Source organism: Onychostoma macrolepis, chromosome 03 (genome assembly GCF_012432095.1).
Source record: "Onychostoma macrolepis isolate SWU-2019 chromosome 03, ASM1243209v1, whole genome shotgun sequence".
Taxonomy (NCBI): domain Eukaryota; kingdom Metazoa; phylum Chordata; class Actinopteri; order Cypriniformes; family Cyprinidae; genus Onychostoma; species Onychostoma macrolepis.
The window spans coordinates 16709358-16733820 of NC_081157.1; the positions used below are offsets into that span (position 1 = coordinate 16709358).

Here is a 24463-nt window from a genome sequence, read left to right on the forward strand (position 1 = left end):
TCTGTGGCAACACTACTTCCTCCAACAGATGATCCATTCAGGCAAATAACTGCCTAATAACATCTGGCCCAAAAATGAAAAAAGCAAAATAATTTAGCGAACAAAAGTTCCATGAAGGGAACAATGATATCTGTTGAGTCATTGGAGGGAGGGGCGACATTTTCCCGTTTTTAGAAAGTGAGGATTTTCTTCTCAATAAAAGACCCCAGATCAGGTAGTTTTTGTCACAGCCTGAATGCTCGCCGTGTTGTGTAGACTTGCCTAAATAATTCAGCCCTGGTAAACATTTGTTCTTATTACAATAAGAATAATTCAGATCATTAAAGGTCAACAGGGTGCAAACTCTAGGTTTGTCTCATTTCCTATGATCCTAAGATCATAATGGCACCGTTAGTGGTGTATGTTTTGGATTTCAGATGGTGACTAAAGCCTCAGGAGATGACTTCAGCCTCATCGCTTGATTTCACAGTACTGCTGCGCTCTTGTGTTCTTCAAAAGAAACTCGGACAGATCCGACTGCTGCTGATCCAATAAGGCAACTGGTCTGGTCGGGGCACATGACTGGGATCCACATTTCAAAACTGCAGAAAAACAGTGGAACAGCTGGTTATTAACATTATCTAAGTTTTATTAAAATAATTGTTTTACTTAAGAAAAAAAGAATTAAATGTAAAACTTAAAATGTTACAAATTCTTCAATGTTAGTGTTAATTTCGTTAACGAAAAAACTATGACAAAAAATGTTCGTTGACGAGCTTTTTTCCCATGACTAAGAGGAGACGATAATAAGGTCAATAAATGACAACTATGACTATATCAATATGCAATTTCGTTGATGAAATAAGATGAGACTAAAATGTATTCGAAAAAATGTAAACTTTACCAAAAACCTAGTTTTAATTTTCATCAAAAAAAAGGAGACAAAATGTTAAAAATCGCAGACCGTTCTACGCGCCTCTACTACGCGAGCTTTCATGAGTGCGGTTGCCAGATATCAAGAGTATAAATCCCCAAATCAGAGCTTTGCTGTTACACACAAGGATACATTTTCTGCCCGGTATTTTGCTTATTTTAAGCAATCTGGCAACCATGCGCACGCACTCGCTCCTTATTGCTGATGATCTAAAAACGGCGACAAACAAGCTGGAGTTTAGCGATCTAAATGAAAGTGTTCTGTCATGAGATCTCGACTGTATTGTTTGTGTTTGCTGAATAAATGAACTTACTCAACAGTTGTTGTTATAATAGAGAAATAGGCTATTGCAATTTGGAATTACTAGGAATTTCAGCATTATAATATTTTTCATTTGTTTTAGCCGTTTTCATAATGTAGACAGTGTGCATAAGTCTTTGGAATTAAATTTATATAATAAAAAGCCTATAAAAAAAATAAAAATAAAATAATCAGTCCACTAGATAAGGTAAAATAAACCATGTACGAGTCCACATTCTATCGATTTGTGCTTACTGGTGAAAGTGCAATACCTGAAATGCAAAAGTAAATTTCTCAAATGACAACAATCATTACCATTATAATTTTGAGCAAAAATAATTTTTATCAGTTTAACCATTATACAGAACGAAGGAAATTTGACTAAGATTTCATTGACTTAAACTTGACTAAACAAAAAACAGGACAAGCTTGTCTAAATATGATAACTAAAATGTACTTGAGTAAGACTAAGACTAAATTAAAAATGGCTGCCAAAATTAATACTGCTGTACTTTAAATTAATAATCTTATTGCTAAAATGTTATTAAAATGTTATTTTCATTGACTAAAACTAGACTAAAATGTTGAGACTTTTAGGCCTGGTTAGACCGTGCTGAGACTAAGCCAGGATTAGGCCATAGCTCAATTAGGACATAAGTCATTTTTATGAACGTACTTAGAAAAAAACATTGCTGGTGTGCATCTTGAGACAAAACAAAGGCACTTATAGGTTTTAAGATCAGTCAGTGCAAGTTTCTTTCAGTTGAAACAGCTCAGACTTACATTTTAGTCTAGGACTAGGCTTAAACCTGGTCTGTGAAACCAGTGGTTAGTCGACTAAAACTAAATGGGATAAGGTTGACTAAATACAATAAAAACTAACAAGGACATTTTAATACAGGACTAAGACTAAAATGGAAAAAAGCTGACAAAATTAACATTAATGTATAATAGAAAGAATGTATAATTTTTTAGTACTTTTGTAGCTGGCATAGGAAAAGTATTCATTGGTAGAAATGGGTACAAAAAAAAAAAAAAGTGTACCTTTCAATGGCGAAACCCCAGACTGCTCCGTCTGCCTGCCGGTGTGACTGACCACATGTTACGATGCTCTTGGATCTTCTGGAAGACATTTCCATTCCTCCTCTTCTCCTTTTTGTATTTTTTCATTTTCTTTACCTATTCAAGAGGAAAGAAATTAAATGAATTAATATATAGCCCTAACACTAAAATACACTACATATATTTGTTTTTAAAAGTCAAGAAACAGCTTAACACAGTTGATATTGCTTTATTAGTAAATACAGCATATAGTGTGCTGTGCACATGCTGCAAAAATAGCACAAGTAGTAAACTATTCCGACTGACTAGTAGAGACTAAAATGCAACCATAGTCACTACAAGTCAACATGAATTACCGAAAGTAAGCAATGCTCAAAAATAAGCTATAGTCCTCACCTTTCCACTGTCAAACTCCCTGTCCCACTCGTCAATGACAGTCTCGTTTATGGCATAGCGTGCATCCTCTGCAGCATCTCTGCTAATGGCCGACGGATCTCCTTCCCAACTGAGGACTGTTGAACGAAATTATTCAAGACGCTGTCAATATTTCAGGTCATGGTAAGAATTCAAGTATAGGTGTGGTTGAGAGCTTTAGAAAGTCATATGGTTAATCTTTAATTCACTTTTCCTGTGCTTCGAATAAGTGTAAAGAGGAAGTAAATGTAAAAATTAAAATATGTAAGAATTCAACTACCAATTGTTTTCTGTTTTCCCATCATTCATTTTTCCCCAGTATAGTTCTGAACACAAAAACAGGCCATTTAAAACGTATCACAAACAGAAACAGAAATTGTCCATTTTCACTTGAAATGCCTAACGACAAAGTTTAAGAGTTACTTGTAACTGAATTTGAACTTCTCCAATTCTCAGGGAAACGGAGAGGTTTTGTGCACAAGGTTCGGTTGACTTGTGACTGAAAACTCACCCTCAATTCCGTAAGCTTTATCTGAGGAGTTCTTGAGGAGCTCCTCGACTACATCACAGCTTTTCTTGCCATCCCAGCCCACAGGAGCAGAGCATGGGCCTTTTCTCGACGTGCCCTCTGCTTCTTGATGGTTCTGGTCACGCTTGTAGCCGTCCTGAACCTGGCTGTCCCAAACGATCACGGCAGCTGGAACAGAAAACAGCAGAAGTTTAACTCTGAAATATGATGTCCGATTTTTGTACACACTGTTCTGCTGCATAGTTTATTTGAAGTCCAGCCACAGTTCAGCCTAATTTAAATCAATAGATATGGATTATGCCCTTTAAAGGGATAGTTCACCCAAAACTGAAAATTTGATGTTTATCTGCTTGCCCCCAGGGCAGCCAAGATGTACGTGACTTTGTTTCTTCATTAGAACACAAACAAAGATTTTTAACTCAAACCATTGCAGTCTGTCAGTCATATAATGGCAGTCAATGGGACCCATGGCTTTGAGAGACAAAAAAAAAACCATACACAGACAAAACCAAATTAAACCCTGCGGCTCGTGACGATACATTGAGGTCTAAAGACACGAAACGATCAGTCTGTGCAAGAAACTGAACAGTATTTATATTGTTTTTTACCTCTGATCTGCTGCACGGTCCAACTGTCCTGAGCGCGTTCACAACATCCGGCGCGTGATCGCAGACAAATCTCTCAAATGGACCACTGACACTATCTACAATCTCAATTAGGAGTGTCAATGGTCCATTCGAGAGATTTGTCTGCGATCCGCCATAAAGCAAGAAAATGTGTCACGCGCTGTATGTTGTGAACGCGCTCAGAACAGTTGGACCGTGCGGCGGATCAGAGGTAAAAAAAAAAAACTTTATAAATATTGTTCAGTTTCTTGCACAGACTGATCGTTTCTTGTCTTTAGACCTCAATGTATCGTCACGAGCCGCAGGGTTTAATTTGGATTTGTCTGTGTATGTTTTTTTTGACTCTCAAAGCCGTGGGTCCCATTGACTGCCATTATATGACTGACAGACTGGGATACAGCAGCAACGGTTTGAGTTAAAAATCTTTGTTTGTGTTCTACTGAAGAAACAAAGTCACCTACATCTTGGATATCCCTTTAAGCAGAGCAGCAAATGCACCTCCCCAATGTTCTTTAAAATACTAAACCAGTGGTCTCAAACTCAAACTCCTGGAGGGCCACGGCTCAAATCACACCTGCTTGGAAGTTTTTAATAATCCTGAAGAGCTTGATTAGCTGGATCAGGTGTGTTTGATTAGGGTTGGAGCAAAACTGTGCAGAGCTGTGGCCCTCCAGGAATTGAGGTTGAGACCAACGTACTAAAAGAAAAAAAACAACATCTATGAAGTCTACAACGTAATATATAATAACACCTGTGCTGGGATTACCAGATTTCTGCTTGCCCGTATTGCCCATCTGACTAGGAGTCTCGACTCCATTGGTCTCTTGAAGCTCCACATGACATTTTTCTTTATCCCTCGGTCTCTCCTCCTCTTCTCTGAAATCTTTTTGTTTTCTCTTTTTCTTTTTCTTCTTGGCCTCTCCTTGGTATTCTGTGTTTGCGTTTTCACCACTAACCTCTATTACAACAGCACTGAAAGACAAGAATAAAACAGTTTAAGTGAAGTTGTGCAGTAACATTACGCATTTAAAGATATGTTGCAACCAATGTAATTTTTTTTAAAAAACTGGTGTTGACTTCACGCATCAAAACTGAAGTATACTTTGGGCTCCAAGTACACATCCCTTATGTATATGTAAAAAATGCAGTATATTAAAGATTTCAGTAACCAACTTACCACTTTGAAGCCGCGTCTCCATTGCTGATCTCTTTAAGCTGCTCTTTGAGTTTGTGCTTCTTTTTCTTCTTCAGGACGGGGTCTGTCTCTGGCCGGTCAGTCGGAGACACTGACTGAGGTTTGGTCTCACGGTTCTCTGCCGCTTTAGATGTTTCAAACTCCTTTTCTTTGGCTTCTGAGACGATGCTCCAAGTTTCTCCAAGACACCAGTCCTCATCCTGATGGGGCTCAAGATGGGACTGTACATACTCCCTCTGTCCCTCAAGACCATTTGCCTCTTGTTCCCTTTTCCTCTTTTTCTTTTTCTTTTTCCTGTTTTCAGTACTTGGCTTTGGTTCTTCTGGGGCTGATTCTTTAGGGGCTTCCTGCTCTACTTCTGAATGTCGTCGTTTTAGTTTCTTTTTCTTCTTTTTTAGAGTGGGGCTGGCGAGTACCTGGGGTAATCCTGTAGTTGAGGCTGACAGGGTCTGGCTGTGAATTGGTCTGGGTGCACTGGGCTTAACACCATTGGTCTGTGGAGAGAGAGCATGAGCGGGCGGCTCCAGAGTGGAGGAGGGCCATTTAAGGGGACTTGATTCTTTAGGATGGTAAGTTGAAGGTGGAGATTGCAGGTTGAGCAATGAGTTGAAAATCTGCGGAAAAGACAGAAAGATTTGAATTATTAGGAGTAGAGATGTACTTTGATACCAAGTTGATAGGTAAATAAGAACAGATATAACAATACATCAGTCCCGGTACTACTATGATTACTATGAAACGTATAAATTTTATAAGAATTAAAAAGCAGCACTGTATTGATATTCCACAAATACTTTTTTAGGGGTTTATCAAGGTATTAAAGAGATGGTTCACTCAAAATACCTGAACATTTTAATAATCATTAACTAATGTCTTTCTAAACCTGTATGATTTTCCTTCTTGAGAAGGAAATGAAAGACACCGCAATTTTACTCTTAAAATCGCTTAAATATCAGGTTGTATAAATCAAAGCAATGGCTATTAAGTGCAGCGTTAAAGAGTGTCACTGTTAATTAACAAATCATATAGATTTGAAATAACACGAGGGTGAGCAAATAATGACAATTTTCATTTTTGTGTGAACTATTCCTTTCAAATATTTAACTTCGATCAAACATTGCACACAGACGCCGAACAAACATCGTTTTATAGATAATTTCAGTTATTTTTGGTCACACTTTTCGGTCTAATTCTCAATATTAACACCAACTTTTCTCACTAACTATTAACTACAACTATTCCACTATTAACAAAACTCCTAATTTGCTGCTTATGAATAGTTAGTAAAGTAGTTAAGTTTAGGTACGGGGGAGAGTAAGGGGTTCTAAAATATGGTCATGCAGAATAAAGAATAAATGCTTTGAAAGTACTAATAAACAGTCAGTATACTAGTAATATCCATTCTAAGAAGCAATAATGAGAATTGTACCCTAAACTAAAGTGTTACCATTATTATTTGTTTTTTTCAATTTTTTGACAAATTTATCAAAATGTCATAATACTTTGATAATGTGTTACATTCTGATATACATCACAATATGGTAGAAAAGATATGTCGCTACTTCTATTTCATTAGGGCTTTAATGCAAGTTAGAGGGAGTTTTTCAGACTTTCATCTTTAAGTCAGCATGAAATGGAAATTGTGACCTACTTTTCTTCTCCAAGTGTGATGTATAGCTGAGTGAAATGACAATTTTAATTTCTGGGTGATCTATCCCTTTAATCTTTTTGATCCTAACTGAAATGGAGATTCCTGATATAAAGCATTCAGAAGACTCATTTCATGACTACTTTCAACATGCAATACAGCAATGACTCTAATGAACAAATATACAATCACACACACACACACACACACACACAAAACTATTATCATCCATGCTTTTCAGTTCTGGATTCCCTATATTTATAATAAGCATTTCTTTTACAACATCCCACAATGATTTCTGGGATTTTCTTGTCAGTGTACGATACAATCATTGCTGCCTTAGAATTTGGCAAAATATTTTAAGAGCTGCCCACCTTCTGCAACAGTATTTGCTGCATTAAAACAGAACCTCAGCTCACTAGGTTTTTCTATCAGGGAAACGTGGGATGTGCACAGTCGAAAGCAAGCAAGATGTGTGCTGAGTGTCATGACAACAGCAAAGCAGCTCTGCTACAGCACACCGAACCAAAGCCTAAACTTAAATTTACCATTAATAACAAAGTTTTGTTTGTGTACAACTTAATAGACTATACTCCTATTCCTACAGCCTTCAGTCACATCAAATCAAATATAAATATCAAATATGTCCCACTGGAATTGATTGGATTGTGAAAAGCACATCTATTTTGACAAACGATTGAAGGCTTGGTGATTTCACCCGAAAAGGAAAGTTAAAATCCAACCAAATCTGCTCTCACTTTCAGAGCGAGGGAGTACCTGTGCTGCGGGTGGGTTGAGGCCCGGCTGAGAAGGTGTGTGGGGTCACTGGACAGATGATGAGATGAAGGGGGCGGAGCCTCAGTGCTGCTGCTCAGGCTCTGCCGGGGACTGGCCTGCAGTTATTGACATAAATAAAAACTTTGTGGTCTAAAAAAAATATAAAATAAAAAATAAAAAAAACATAGCCATGAAACGTGACAATGACAAAGGGACCCATATGGGGAAGAAATCATCAAGACCAAACAAAAAGAAAGAAAGTAGGAAGGGGGAAGGAAAAAAAGAAAGTGTAGCAGAGAAGAATTAGAAGTTGTTAGAAATAAAAAAATAAAAAACTAAAATAAATTTTTAAAAAGGACAGCAGTGCAGACTGCAAACCGACAAAACAGATATGAGCTGAAAGAAGTAAACGCATTATTATTATTATTGTATTATTATTGGCCAGTGTGAGCAACATGTCAAGGCTCCAGATTTTAAGGAAAGACTTTTTCAACACCCGTACATCGACGAGGAATGAAGTGGACAAACATGGGAAGGAAAACACACAAATAGTCTTAAGCCACCAGCAAATGAAACAAGGGTGGATGGAGCTGGTAGACTGACCTTCTTGGCGGACAGGGCGAGTCGTTTGGCGGGCGGCGGGGACATGGTGCTGACGGGTTCTGATGAGACATTGGTGAGGGCCTGGGGTTTGAGTTTCACCACCTTCTGCTCCTCTGAGTTCACACGCTCTGTGCTCTTAGCTGGAGATGCTGGACTGTTCACACGAGATACATGGCCAACCGGCGCGCTCCTCGTGCCAATAGACTCCTGAGAGGAAAAACAGAAGACGTTTGAGATGAACATCAAACTAGGGCTGGACGATTTGGCCAAAAAAAAAAAAGGTAAATTCCTTCCCCATTTACCATTAATGGGGAAGGAAATGCTTTCCACACGTTTGTTAGGCCTTAAGAATGAATATAAACATAACTTGTTTGTTCACGATTAAACTCCACAGTAGTTATCTTTTAATTTAGGGGCCCATGAAATTCATTTTATTCCTCCTAGATTCTGTGTTTTATGATCAAAAGTGTCCAATTAAACAAATAATACTTTAACAATTTAATAATTTATAAATCAAAATGAACAACAAAGCATTCCATTTTAAATTTTAATTTATGGGCAATAAATAAGACACTACACAACTGAATTAACAGAACTAAAACATGGACGAAAAATGTTCTTTGGTTATATGATATTCCTTAATGCTATTATTATTACTTGGAGAAGTATATCGTAGCATAGCAAAGTAATGTAGTTATGTCATAATTTCTTCAAGTTAAACCAAACTTATTGTGGTGGTTTGTATTGTGTATTTGGTGGTTGTAGTGTGTATTTGATGATAGTCTCCTCAAACAAAAGGTTAAAAAGCTTGTGAAGTGACTCTCGGAGCAGCTCTGGAGATGAATATCATGTCTTCATATATTGAGACGTTCACAGATGCTGAAAATACAGTGAGCGTCACGTGTTTGAGTTTGTGTAGCAGATGAAACAGCAACGCTTATTCACAAAGACACGCAGAACATGCAGACTTATTAGCGACATGCACTGACTGGCTGTTGTTGGTTTCGTTACTACACACATATGGAAACACAAGTGATGCTTGCGCTGTTTTCAGACTCAGCCGCCTCAATATGAGTACATGAACAATCTCTAGAACTCAAAACACTAAATGAGCATTTTACCGTTTCTTTCGAGAAAATCTATCATCATATCATATACAAACAGAAACCTAAAGGTCTTCAAAGCAACCCTTCAAAATAAAAGTTCAGTTTAACTTGATGAAACCATGACAGAAGTATTACTTAATGTGATGATAGTACTACTACTAATAATAAAATTATTATTAAAACATTATTTTTAAAGGAATATGTACCAGAAAAACAACTGACCAGAATTCATTTAACAGAAAAATGTATATTCACAAGACAGTATTTCTGAAAAAAGGAAATAACTAAAGTAATAAATTACTTTTTTATTAAAATAAATTAATTAGAGTTGCTTGTGATTATTAATATTTAATGAAACCATTCAAATGGAAGCCAGAAAATTAATGGAAAACAGAATTTGGTCAATTTGGAATTTGAGAAAATAAAACATTTCATAGGGCCTTAAAATGGAATTAAAAAAAAAAAAAAAAACTACTTAAGTTGGTGTTTAATATTGTAAATTTTCATTTAAATTGAATAGACATGCTTTTGATGAATAACATTTAATTTAGCAATTAAAACAGAGTCTAGAAAAATTAAAACAGGACGGAAAAAAAAAAAACGGAATCCTGAAAAATTTAAATGGAAAAACACGGAAGTTGGTATTATTGGTCCCTAACTTACAACCCATTTTACTTTCATAATGTGAATATTCAATGAATACTTAGTGTTAACTAAAAGGGAAACATCTTCAGACTTGAATTTGGTATTCAGAGATAAACAGTTTCTATTTAAACAAGTATACCATGTCACCATTAACCAAAACTCTTGTATGACTGTCACTTTTCTTGACAAAATCCACCACTTAAATAGTACATATATGTCTACAGAGACTTACTTTAGACTCAGAGGAGGTGTCTGCTGAGGAGCTGTCAGACAGGGATTTGAGTGAGGTAGATGATGGCAGGCCACGGCCCTCGCTGTTGCTCCTCTTGTCGGTGTCGGGTTTGGAGAGGCCGTTGGATGGAGCAGGAGTGCTGCTGCGGGACTGAGGCTGAGGTATGGGCTTCTTCACTTTCTTAAAGGGCTCCTCAATCAGTGTGGGTCCACTGGGTGGCTTGGGCGGGGCATGGGAGTTCCCCGTACCATTAGACATCTTCGGCGATTGGACCCCTGAACAGTTCCTGGCTACTGGAATACCAAGACCCCCATCCACAGACTGGATTTTTCTCAGCTGAGCGGGATCAAGCTTCTAAAGAAGGAAAAATAAGAGGTTTTGAAAAAATGTGATGTTAGGCAGGGGTAGCCTCTTGTGACTGACTTTCTAGAATACAAGTCTGAAATGTGCTGTGACTTCTAAGTGGCTCTGCATCGCATGAGAGAGATACATGAGCCTATAAATTCGGATTGAGCCATATGTTTGCATCGTTTTGGGAGCTGCTCACCTAATTTTTCCACAATTTAAATGCTTTTCCATGAGTTAGTCCACATAGAATATCTTATTTCTCTTCCCAAATCCTCACTCACATCTCACCCTCAGACTTTGCAGGGGATTTGTTTATTTAAATGTTTATTTACCACCTTTCTATCACTCTTAATCCCTATAAAGTAGAAACTACTGCAAATCAAACAATGTTGTGTGTCAAATTAACAGAAATAATGTTTTTCAAATATCGTTCATAGTTCAGTTGTTCACAAATTAGAAAATACTGGTCTGTGTACAACTTTTTTTTTTTTGATTATCTCTTTTTTTGTTTTTTTTTTAATCCTCACATTCAACTGTCTGTAGTTTTCCAGATGCAAGTAATTCAGTTACGCTTTAAATTTGTTTTGCTTTGTGCTTATAATTAATTTTGTTTATAATGAATGCAACTATAATTTACTTTATATTTTGTATTCTTGATCTTGTTAAATTTGAAAGATTTTTTGTGAAGTGAAGGAAAGTAAAATGCATGTTTATAAGGTTTGTAAACCTTTGTAAAACCTTAAATTTGATTTACTTGATCCATTTCACATTATTTCTAAAATGCGACTTACATGTGTTTTATTTATATTCATAAATAATTTATAAAAATAAAATAAAAATATAATTTGTAATAGTTTTGATTCAGTGTGACTGATATTCAGGTGCAAATTTTTTTCATCCTTCAATCTATATCTGTCTTATTCTATTCAGTAAAAAAGGCAGCAATTCCTTTGTTTTATTCATATCAGATCATATCATATCAGATCGTGTCAGACGTCCCTACCTTCGTAACCTGTGGTGAAGACAAAGGTCCATTGAGTGTGCTCTTCTTCAGCTGATCCGGTGTCATATTAGTTCTCCCAGAGTGCACTATATTCTGCTTTGTATTTGAAGCATCTGTATTTTTCTTTTCAGGGATCCTGCCACAGAAAAGATGTGATTGTAAAAATGAGGCATCTCCACTGGCTACTGCAATATGAAGAGTAGATGAAAGCGTATTGAATATTACCTCAGGTAAAAGAGGACATAGGCCTGCTGATTAAGGACAACCTTAATATTACTGGAATGCACCATCGAGTCATTCATCTGGTACCACTGTCCATTACTGGCCTATGAAAGACATTCGCATCAGAATATTAGCCATAGAAATTAAGCATGAAAAAGACAACATCAAGTAACAACTTTTTTCCTACAATGCTACAATGAATGCAAGCTCATTGGGTCTCTTACTGGTTCCTTGATGGGTTTTTTTTTGCATTAACTGGAGACTTCTGAGATTACAGCCATCTATAAAAGGTTTTTATGCCCACCATATTAAAAAACCAACATAATCTACAACAAAGTTAAGGGTTTTGAGTCACATTATCCACATTGAGCTTTTCTAATTTCCGTTGGTGTGGAAAGAAAGACTTTGAATGTATTGGTGGTAAGTTGCCACAGACAATGGTGAAATGTACAATTATCATACGAAAGACTTGAGAGCTCAATGCTGTGACTGGCCAATCAGAATCAAGTATTCCAGAGAGTAGTAACCAATAAGAGAATGCAGCATTACTCGCCTTTTTTGCAGCCTTGATTCAAGGATTTTAAGTATTCAAGTATTTTAGGTAGATGGTTTTCACCAGAAATTTCTGCTGTTTTTTTTTTTTTAAAATGCGAACTGGTGGCTTCAACAAATGCATATAACATCAATCAACAACCTCTGAGCTCACTGAAGGTCTGTCTGTCTGCATTCGTATGCATATGAATGGAAGTCAATGGAACAAAACGTGCAGTGTGACCTCCCCTTTAGGCTATGTTCACACTGCAAGCCTTAGTAGAGCTCAATTTCAATTTTTGCTTAAATCCAATTGTTTTTTTGTATAGTTGTTCACGTTGTTTTAAATGTGGCTAATATCAGATTTACAGTGTGAACAGATCATGGTTCTGAATTGATGTTTCCACAACAAAAGCCACCCAATTGCTTCTCAAAACTAGTCCAAAACTAGCCCAATCATGTTCACGGGGGTAAATATCGTGTTAGTGGAGCAAAAAAAACAAACAAACAAAAAAAAACCAACACTTATTTGGGCCACATTTGCCTGCAGCGTGAATCTCATCTTACAATATCTCCTGCTAAACACTCTTTTACTTGGGAATATACTACAGAAAATAAAATGATCTAAAATGAATAAATAAATGGGTTTTATTTAAAAGCGCTCACCTTGACATAGCAGTAGTAGTGTCCAGCATGGCAGCTGTACCCCGAGTGCACAAGGACAGCATAGAGGCCATACATCACTGGATCGCCCGTGCTCTGGGACATGAACGGGCGAATGTTCAGGAACTCTGGGTAGCCGACGTCCTGACAGAAAACCATCAGTCAGCAGGTTGATCACAGAATAAAGGCCCATATGTGTGTCACTGGCATGTATAGGATGATACCTTGGTAATTTTTCCTCCACTGAAGTTGGCGAATCGTTTAAGTGACAGCGTCAGCACATTTGATGTTCTGTGAACCGTGAACCTCTTAGACGCTGGAACCTTCTTTTTACATCTAAAGCAAGAAAAGATTATGATGAACAGCTGTGGCTCTTGAGATGCTAACACGGTCTGAGTGCTTCTGGGTGGTTGCTTACTGGATCAAGAACTCGAGTGGCCTGCATAAATGTGTTTTGATGGTATTGAATAAACTTCTAAGAAAGAGCCATGATTATGGTTGTACAACTCACTTGGCACACATGTAGGCATTCTCGCCACTCAAAACATCAGCCTTGACAAACAGTTCCAGAGCACGGACGATGTTGACCGCTTGCTGAAAAGGAAAGGGGAGATTTCAGTCTGGAACAAAACACATTCATCATCCTGACGTGACTGAACCACGGGGCTTTCAGAATCTCACCCGAATCTCCAGAGCGATGTCCAGGTATGGGTCATACGTATCCGACACGCTTTTACAAATAGAGCACTTCACTGCAAAAACAAAGAAAACAACAAAGATACATATTCGTGCATCGTATGCTACCGTTCAAAAGTCTGGGTCAGCAAGATTTGTTTTTGTAAAACTGCATTCTTTTATTCTGCAAGAATGTGTTAAATTTATCAAGAACTGACAGTAAAGACATTTATAATGTCATAAAAATAAACACTCTTCTTTTGAACTTTCTGTAGTTTCATGGTTTCCGCAAAATATGAAGCAGCAACTGTTTTCAACATTGATAATAATCAGAACTGTTTCTTGAGCAGCTCATGTCACACTAAAAACTGGAGTAATGTTGCTGAAAATTCAGTTTTCCATCACAGTGATAAAACATTTACATTTTAAAATATATTCAAATAGAACAGGCATTTTAAATTGCAATAACATTTCACAATATTACTGTATTTTTGATCAAATAAAAGCAAGCCTTGGGAGGCTCTTCTATTCACTTTTGAATGGCAGTGCATCTATTACTGTATTTTTCTATGATTTATCTATACATATAAAGCTGGGTAATATAGCTAATATCACTCCATCATAACCTCAGGCAAAAGTAACAATATAACAATTGTAAAAACACACATTATGATCACACTGTTTAATACTTAATTTTCTATAGACAGCAAAATAAATCACACTTATTAGGTAACACACTTGGATCTCAATGCATCATGTTTACCTTAGAAATTGACGTGATGTCTGTGCTTACCTCTAGACCTCAAATAACCCCCAAAAATCTGGTGGACCAGGGTGGTGGCCTGTGTTTGTCTGTCCAGTCTGTGAACAGAAGGGCTCATTATTCCTCTGATCCAATAAAACAAACTTTTGACTTTTGACTTAATTACGGTAGTAATCTTACTTGGGATATCCGTTCAAACAAGCTTTCTGCATGGCGTCAATGGTGTAACGCAGAAACTCATGGGCATCCTCTTGACTCCCAAACCGAAAATGGCGAGCAATTTCTGAAGGATTTGAAAACATGTCAGGTTATGTCAGAGGACAACTAAGGAAAGGGATAGAGAAAAGGAAAAGCGATGTAATAATGAACAGAAACGACACTCCCGAGAGTATCGGGAACACAATCTCATGACTCAACACTTAATCACAGGCTACCACAGAGTAGTCATCAGCAGCACTTCCTGTAACCGGTGCGTCATCTCTTTTAGCTTCTAAAGCCATTTGGAAGTGCCACATTTTTGCTTGAACTAACTTGGTTCAGTTTTTAGAGGAAGCTCTTACTTTTCAGATCTCGGATGAACGATACAGGTTTGATGGCATTGCCTGTGTTGGCAAAGGCTTGGATGATATGGTTCTGCATTACACAAATCATGCAGAATCCCGATTGGTGACCTGAAGGAGACAAAAGGGAGATATTCATTCATATTGAATTCCAGACATGAAATGGCACAAGCCAGGTACTTCTACAAAAGTCAGCATTTTTTAAATCATATATACACTCTAAACCAGTGGTGAGACACTAGGGTTTCTTAGAAAACTTCAAAGAAGAATGGCTTCAGATGACACAAAATAAGCTTTAAAAAGCCAAAATAGCTCAAAATCATGACGTGTGACAATTTAATTAGCTGTTCTTTCAATAGCGGTCATTTTTTATTTAAGACCCAGGCCTTCCCACAAGTCTTTGGAAACCAGGTTATTGCAGCCATGGAAATGTCATAGAAATTTCTAGAACAAATGTAAATGTTCTAGAAATTTCTAATTTAATTGAGCAGGAATTGCTATTTGTGAAGAAAAAGTCACCGAAATACATTCAGTTCTTAAAACACTTGGATTCATTGGTGTCAGCCGCATACCGGATGCGCCATTTTCATTCAAATCAAAGCGTAAACAAACGTAGAATACGTATCCTTGTGGCACGGCTGACCCAGAACAGCGTATGCTGTTTGCGTCCAGCAGATATTCTCCAAAGTGGCGCTACGCTGAACCAGAGACGACGAATTGTTGAATAAAATCGTTGTTTTGTTTGCTTTGCGCAGAAAAAGTGTCCTCGTCACTTCATTAAATTCAGATTGAACCATGATGGCAGATGGAGTATTCTGACGATGTTTTTCTGGGGCTTGACAGTGTTATTTACTATGCAGTCAATGGGACAGTCACAAACCTCACGCTTTTCATCCAAAATATCTTAAATTGTGTTCCGAAGACGAACAAAGCTTTTATGGGTTTGGAACGACATGGGGGTAAGTGATTAATGACAGAATTTTCATTTTGGGGTGGAGTATCCCTTTAAGAGTAGCTTGTTAAGCAATTTAGTTTAATTTACTTAATTGTCAGCATATGCTCAGCCTTCTACCTGAATAACACCACATGCAGTTTAATGGCACAGACATTTCAAGGCAAGTACGGCCTCGTTGAGCACTGTTTTATCACGTTAAGCACGTGCAACACTGTTCAAGCATTCACATTGTAATATTCACTGAAGCTCTTGCTCACAGGATCGGCTGTGCTCCTTTGAGAGCAGGTAGTTGGCCAGCGGCGGGGTGTAGGTGAGACACTGCACAGTGGAGTTGAGGAAGCAAGTGTTGCCCAGGTTGTGGAGGCCGGCTCCAACCCGATACACCCGTTCCCACTTCATGGACAGCTTGTTCCCCGGGAAGAGCATCTTCTGCGGAGCAGGGATCCCATCGCTCTGCCCAACACTCAAGCTCTCCGAGACTGTTGGAAAAAACAAGACCAGTTTATTAAGAGAGAATTGTCCAAAATCTACTTTATAAATCATTTAAAGATTTAATAGTAAAGTACATGGGATTCATTGGGGATCATGGATCATAATTAAATTGTGGACAACTAGTGCAGTCAAAATTAGCGTGCTAACACAGGTGATTAATGTTTCCAGTTTAATAGAGTTAAAAATATTTAACACGGGGCAGAGTTAGTTTTGGCCACCCCACTCACAACTGCTGCTTCGGTCTCTTTTTTTCTTTATAAGAATTGCGTTTATTTAGACGCAGAATATCTTTACGACCACATCAAACAGGAGACTTTTCAGACGCGCACTCCACCTCTCCTCAGTGGCAGGTGCTATTCAAACGAGCGCGGAAACGGTACTGGTGATGAGGAGATTCAGTAGAACATCAGTGAACTGCACTCAGATGAGATTTTGTCAGGCCACATCAGTAAAAACCAATCTTCCTGTCCTGTCAGCTGTTATACTGCGCTCGTAGCTTGTGTTCTTCGATTGCATTCACACTGTGGCGCATGCTATAGCGTGTATCATTTCATATTAAAGTGCAAATGAAACTAAGAGCATGCATGTTAGATCCGGGTCACGTTAAGCAGCAGCAGCTCTTCAAGTAATAGCAGCCAAATAACCCAGCTGCTGTGATGTCTGTTAACCAAAGACCAAAAAAAAAAAGCGCACAAAAAAAAGGAAAGGAAATGAATTACTTTTGTAGCTTTAAGTATTCATCTATATTTAATTTAGTGTTGATAACTTTTATCAATTTCTGTATATTTCCTACTTGCTAAAGGGCACAGGTAAGTACAACATTTATTATAATGGGTTTATGTAAAGTTTTAAGTTCACTTAAATTAGAAATTAAATGTTAACACTGATAGCTCTCAATTATTCTGCAATGTTGAATGGCTAGTCAATGGTTAAATATTAGGAAAACAAATGCCATTAAACAAATATTAAAAATATACTGTCTTTATGTTGTTGCTACATTAATTTGATTGCAATATAAAAGTATATTTAAAAACTTTAAATGTCAGGTGGGATTAATCGCGATTAATTTCAGGAAAAATGTGCAATTGTTTTATTTTTATTAATCTATTGCAGCACTAGTGGTAACATTTACCATTGTTCAGCAAATTTTTACAGACGACATCCAGTCATTTCAATTGGAATCAATTTGATTGGGAATTTCACACAACCAAAGGAAATTTCACCAAATTACAATTACAACTGATTTCAGTCACGAAAAAAATATTAAATATTACTACTGTTTTATACAGTGGCCGAGAGAGCTCAACGCGCTGCAACTACAGAAAACACATGCAAATAAAAAAAAACACCTGCAAATTAAGAAAACATCAACATCAGTTTGACAGCAGGTGCTGCAAATACTCAAAACACAACCAAATAAAGATTTTTATTTGCAGTGCGTTTCTTTTTTTAAACACCATGCCAACTTTTTTGGCAATTTTGAAAGAAACAAAACATATTTAAGACTAATCCTAAAACTAAATATGAATTAACTTGATTAAAGACATTTTCAAGGGTTTTAAAAGAATACAACTTTTTCCAAAGGAGCAGAAATACTAGAATCTAATAACATTTTTAGCTTGAATCTAATGAATGCTAAAACCTCTCTGTTAATTTAAAGATGTTTATGAAAATACAAATCCTTATTAACAATTAGAAACTAAAATGAAAAACATCCCTGAAAAATGTCTGTGTTGGTGATCTTACTTTGTCTCTTAATCTGAGCAGGTTCAGTCGGTCTCTGCGCAGCAGCTCCGTCGTTCTTGGGATTCAGGATAACATATTTTGTCTTGAGAGTCTCCAGCTGGTAGCTGAAGCCTTTGCTGGCAGGTTCAAACTCGATTTTCTGCAGAAGCACTTTCTTGGCAGATGACGCCAGCAACTTGTTCAGGTCACCCTCGTCGCTGGAGTCCTTGCGGCCCGGCTTCAGGGCCTCTTTGAGCTTGTCCACTATCGGCATTATGTGTCACTGAATAAAAACAGATTAAAGAACAAAAATTAGAGAAACTGCTCTCAGAAATTCAGATTTTCAAACACGTACTTGATTAGCAAGAGGTTTTAGTATCACTTTTCAGTTCTTCAAAACAAACAAAGTTAATCCGGAACGACAAATCTGACGAATTCAACCCACTCACTCATGTTAAACGCCAATATCATGAAACTCATCCGGCAAACTGCGCAAGACACAATTGAAAAACAGGAGCCTGTACATCCGCTCAAACTAATCAAGACACCAGGAATAACAGAAAGTGTCAGTCAGCCACAAACCACAGAGCTTTCGCATGCCTTGATATATAATAACAACTTGCACAAAGCCACATGAAATGTAACATCCAAGCACTGCGTCTGAACTGAATCGTGGAAGTTGTGTTGTTACATAACAGCTACAGGGCTGCTACTAGGGAAAAGTGTACACCTATCAAGTACGGCTGTGACTGCTTTTGAGGATAAACAGAATTTGATATAAACAGGCCACCCAAATAGTTTCGAATGTTACTTAATACCACAGCAATAAATGCAATATAGCAGTTTAAATCAAATACAACTACATATGCACCGCATTTTTTAAATAGTTTTGGGAACTAAAACTATATCCAGGTTCAAGTAATTCTAGAAATCACTACATGTGAACTAAACTATGAAAGAGAGTCAATCACCTCATTATCGTTTAAAAGCAGATAAATGACATATATACTCTTAAACTGTCACTTCACATCAGATTTACTGCAGGGCAGATGGCTCATTACAGCTGCACTTGAGCTGAATACGGCTGCTGGTGACAAAGAGACCGTCTACAAGATCATTCCCAGTTTATGAGATGCTTATGAGACACAGGTTTGGAACGAGATGGGGGTAAGTGATTAATGACAAAATGTTCATTTTGGGGTGGAGTAACCCTTTAACTTCATGTTACTTAGTTCACTCGAAAATGAACATTTGCATACAATTCACTCAACCTCGGGCCATGCAAGATGAGTTTTCGGTTTTCTTCATTAGAGCAGATTTAGAGATTTTTTTCCCAATGCAGTGAATGGGTGCCGTCAAAATGAGAGTCTAAACAGCTGATAAAACATCACAATAATCTAAAAGTAATCCACACAAATCCAGTCCATCAATTAACACAGACTTGGACATTGTACGGCCCCCGGGCCACATCCGGCCCTCTGGCTATCCTTGACCGACCCACATGAGGTAATTCATGAATCGTGAATTAAAAGTCAATCGCAAATAGGTGTATTTACGCAACACAACCACACTGCTTTTATTTTATTTACATCCTGATAATGGAACAACTTAAAATCAGTTCGAAACTGATTTTATTTCTGTAAACTCATAAAAACAACAAAGCGTTGCTTTTGTAAAATAATGAAAGCAGGATGCGCTTTCTGCCATCTCCGAAGCTGGAGCGCGTGAGAAAAGAGTACCGAAACTCAGCGTACGGCTGCCTCACAGACATGTGAAATAGGCTATATCTATAGAAAGTTTAAAATGTCTACTTTTAAACGAACCAATTAAAAAACAAATATTTCCTGATTATTGTAATCTGTATGAAGGTTGCATTCCTCCCCCAAGGCACGTCCAGTACTCTGATGAGAGAGAATTAATAAATAATTAAAATATCTCCTTTTTTCCAACACATTCATAATCATTAGGTGACTTTTGCCTGTGCTTGGTGGCAAACTTTATACGTGTGCTTGAGCGCGGAATTGAAGCTCATTGGATTGTTAGCTTTAATATAAACATGTGATTAGTTAATAATGACTTAAATGAACGACAAGTTAAGTTGTTGGGGGCAGCCCTATTAAATACCAGCCAGACGTCTCTGTTAAAGTTTTTAATGCATTTCAGCTACGCCTTTCCATTGTCGGATAAATTCAGCTTTCAGAACTGTCACGTCCGTAACACAGAGATGTCCGTCCGTATATTGATTTTTCCTCTGAAACGCAAAAACGAATTTACTTAAATAAAAAATAAATTGCCTATGTAGGCTATATTTCATGTTGTGAATAGCCAACCCTTTCCATTCGGCAGATATTGTTGCTTCTGGGCTGTGCTTTGTAAATCACAGAAAGTCTACAAATAGGCTGTCTCCCAAAAACTAGGGTCTTTTTTTGTCACGTCCATAACGCACGTGTAGCCTATCCCATTTCCTCATTGTTTATAGACTGATACTTTACTGATGTCTGGACTCTATTTTCAGCGGTGTAGAGAAATGTAAAGAGATGGTCCAATATAGCTATTGGTAATGAATAGCCTACATCTATGAGAATGTGTGTTTCAGGTTTTGACTGCGAATGTCATGTCCATAATCTTTGAAATACTTGATTATTTTGTTCAAAATTGTGATGGTAGCTTTTGAAACACTGCAAAAAAAAAAAAAGAAAAGAAAAAGAAATGCACATTTTCAAAACCGTTTATGTGAATGTTCATTAGCTACTGGTAATTGTGTGCTCCACATTTTCATTGTATGATTGTAATGTTCCATTTATAGAGAGATATAAAATATATTGGGCAGAGCTTAGTTAAGTGTATTGGTCCTGCCCTCTGCAACCGCCCAAATTTCTCATGTGGCCCCTTGGGAAAATGAATTGCCCACCCCCGAATTAACGTCTTGTGAAGTGAAAAGCTTTGTTTTTGCAATAAACAAATCCATCAAGGTGCTTAATCTGTGCATATTTCTCTCCTGATTCAGGCAAGAAGAATTTTTCATTGAAGAAAGCAATATTATGGATAGACGACAAATTTTAGCAAAAATTTGAAAGTTAAAATGCATTAATGATAGACTAGTTTCTTACAAACCCTTATCTTTTTCACGTCACAAGATGTTAACTGATGGAACGGAGCCGTGTGGGTTATTATAGGCTAATGTTTTTATCAGCTGTTTTTGGACTCTCGTTCTGACGGCACCCATTCACTGCAGAGGATCCGTCGGTGAGCAAGGGATGTAATGCTACATTTCTCCACATTTCTCATCTACATCTTGGATGGTCTGTGGGTGAGTAAACTTTCATTGTAGGGTGAACTATTTCTTTAACTTACATCAAATAATGGGACCTTATTGTAAATCAATTTTACACAAAATTACACAAAGATATTAAAAGAGAACTGACTGAAAGCTCCTAGCCTCAAAATATAAATCATAACCAGGTTCTTTAAAAATAATCACAACGCATCTCGTTTAGGTGGCTGTAATTTGCCATGCAGACAGAGTCTCAATAATAGATCTTCGGGGGAAAAAAAATATACAAGATGCACACTTTGGTGCATTCAGGACCAAGGGAACAGCAAGTCTGAGTTGGGTCCTGCATGGGCTTACTCATCAGATCTAATGCTGACGTACAGAGCTGAGGAGCAGCAAGCAGGCTGCACATGCATCTGAGCCACAAGGGCAGACTAACCTTCATGTGCGCTTGCGATTAATAGTGACACAGTCGTGCACGAGCTGCGGTCAGCCAAAAGCAGTGATGTAACAACCTGCGCCTGTGTGCAGCGCGTGTGCATTAAGACATTCATTCTCACGGGCATCTCTTCACTCTGCTGCCAATATATTCAACAGCAGATTAATTATACAAGAGCATGAACACAGATTCTATTAATATTATCCCCATTTATTCAATTGTGCTCAAGGAAACTATAGAGAAACGATGAATTTAAGGTTTCAATGCTGGAATGATTGATAATTTACAAGAGTATAATAAAAAACACAACAACAACAACATGACTCTATAAAGAACACTAACATACAAATGAACAATTAATGAGTATATGTCAAGAACATCAAGAGAATGTGGAGAATCAATGCAATTAATATTTAACAATGTAGCTTGTAAATCATTCGGGATTTAAACACACAAACACAAAATACACTCAATACCAGGAGTGTATCTATAGCTTTTCCTCAATATGCTACTCTTCAAAAAGTGCTCACATATTTTAATACTATTATAAATATATGGAAAATAATTAAATATCCTTCCCTGCAGTAAAGAAGCTGTATGCACACTTCAATTGCTGACAAATGATATTAAACATCTGAAAGTTTTTTTTTTTTTCCCTAAAATGGGTTGTCACAAACACAATCAATTATCATTTACACCCATGGATCTACAATGGAGTTTATTTAAAATGTATTAATTTATATAGCTCAAACTAGCTATATAAAAAAAAAGGGTTTTACAGGAAACAGTAACTACAAAACTGGCTCAGTAAAACGACAAAAGACCTGCCTTTAAAACACAAGAACGCACTAAAACAATAGCATAAAACAGCACTTTTAAGCCATTAATTAAGACAACATGAAAAAAAAGGTAATTCTTATGGTGTTGTACCAACTTGTATTATAAAACTCAACCTAATAACATTACATTATTGGCATGCTGAGAGATTTATTCCAAAAAATTTTAATTATCCATACATTAGTAGTACAGTATTTCTCTGAGGTAATGTCTAAAGTGTATTTCCGGCTGAAAACACGTGTCCAGTGAGGACTCATGTCCTGTGCCATATAACCAGTACATACTAACCACTATTACTGTTTAGTTATCGGGTCTCCAGCTTCTAGTTTATTAAAATGTGCTTACTGTTTCTCTGCGTGTTGTGTTCAGCTTATATCTTGTCTAATCGTGTTTCAGAAACGTCCACCGCGGGATGGCCATTACAAGCACGTGCAGCACGCGCCAAATGAAAGCGCCTCAAAGTGCTCTAGGAAGGGCAGCGAGATTTTGAGACACGGCCTGAAAATGTATCGCCTACCATTACGCCGCAAAACAGCCACACGTTTATAAAACGCGAAGTTTAATTATAAAAGCAAATAACATTACAAAAAAAAAAAAAAAAAACCTACTTCACCCTTTGTGTAAAGACAGCTCGCGGTGGATGCCATCAACAAATCACAACTGACACTTAATATATAGTATTTGCTGTAGCTTTGCAATGCATTTATTAGAGATTGTTACGATGCAGCTGTTAGGAATTCAGTGCATTCAGAAACATGTGATGATCAAGGACATCATGATGACAGCTTATGAATACCCCTAACGGTATTTTGGGTTGAACCTACAAGCTTTCGGTTAACAGCTCGGATTATTTACCACAAGACTGTACATTTACTGTCAATAGAGACGGTGTTTTGCGCTGTAACGCGACGCAGTCGCTAACGTTAGTTAGATCCCACATGAGCTGCTAGTCACACTAGGTACAAGCTAACAAGCTACTTTAGCATCCGCTTTAGCGTAAACACTGCTGTTTTCATCGACAGCGTTCACCGTTTCTGCACATTTGAGCATTTAACGTAAAAGCTAGCGACACTGATCGTGGTCGGCTGGATGTTTAAGGCAGATACAAGAGGGTTGACTTCTTGAGCTGAGCCTCACAAAGCGAACGTGGCGTTCATATACTGCTGCAATGTGCTGCTAACCCTCAAACAGCCGTTTTCTGAAGAAACAACACACATCCGCCCGCCACTCGCCTCCAAACGCGTGCGAATAATATCATATACGTACCCATCCGTGAATGACCGCGAATCGTTGGATCTGTTCTGGTGTTAAGACTATATTCCGCTACGAAGCCTTCATTTTGTTACGATCTCTGCCCCATGCTGCATTATAAAAGGGCGTGTACACGCGTGATTGACAGGACGGAGCGGCCAATCAGCTTTGAGCACGGCTCTGACGACACACTTCATTCATAGCTCCAGTGTCCAATCAGAGGAGGCAAGTCTAACTTTTAACATGGACCCTGTCGATTCACGCGTTGTTTACTCGCGGAGTATGCGGACTGAAGGCTGCTTTATGTGCTGGCTGAGATGTATAAACTGGGGCCCGTGGACACCGAGGGCTCGGTCGCTAGAGGGCGCTGGAAAGGAGAAGATTGACAAGGTTATGATGAAAAACGCAATGCAACTTTGAATTAAAAATATATTTATATAGCTACACGCAATAATAGTTTATAGAAAAACTGTAAAATGTACAGTCTTAAGTTAATTATGCTCTTGTACAATTACAATATATAAACAAATCATTTCGCAAACGTCTTTATGTAATGATTTTCCTTACACTGTATTTTTATGCATATTTTTAAGAGGGTCATTCATAAGGGGGTCATCATATGAGAGGGTCTTTGTAATAATAAATAAATAAATAAATAAATAGGAATGAATGAAT

At 37.6% G+C, this 24463-nt stretch overlaps 1 protein-coding gene across 1 annotated transcript; it reads right to left on the bottom strand.

Annotated features, from left to right (window-relative positions):
* On the bottom strand, positions 1-23962 carry usp36 (ubiquitin specific peptidase 36). The gene is given in 22 exon segments (XM_058770304.1): positions 1-581; positions 2258-2392; positions 2672-2787; positions 3201-3386; positions 4611-4816; positions 5022-5640; positions 5643-5653; positions 7465-7580; positions 8068-8274; positions 10051-10404; positions 11402-11537; positions 11627-11727; positions 12821-12961; positions 13042-13153; positions 13329-13411; positions 13499-13569; positions 14286-14353; positions 14436-14538; positions 14816-14926; positions 16028-16249; positions 18009-18270; positions 23804-23962. Coding segments are annotated over 20 exon segments (3348 nt in total). The 5' UTR covers positions 18262-18270; positions 23804-23962; the 3' UTR covers positions 1-581; positions 2258-2260.
* Positions 23963-24463: the final 501 nt, after the last annotated feature.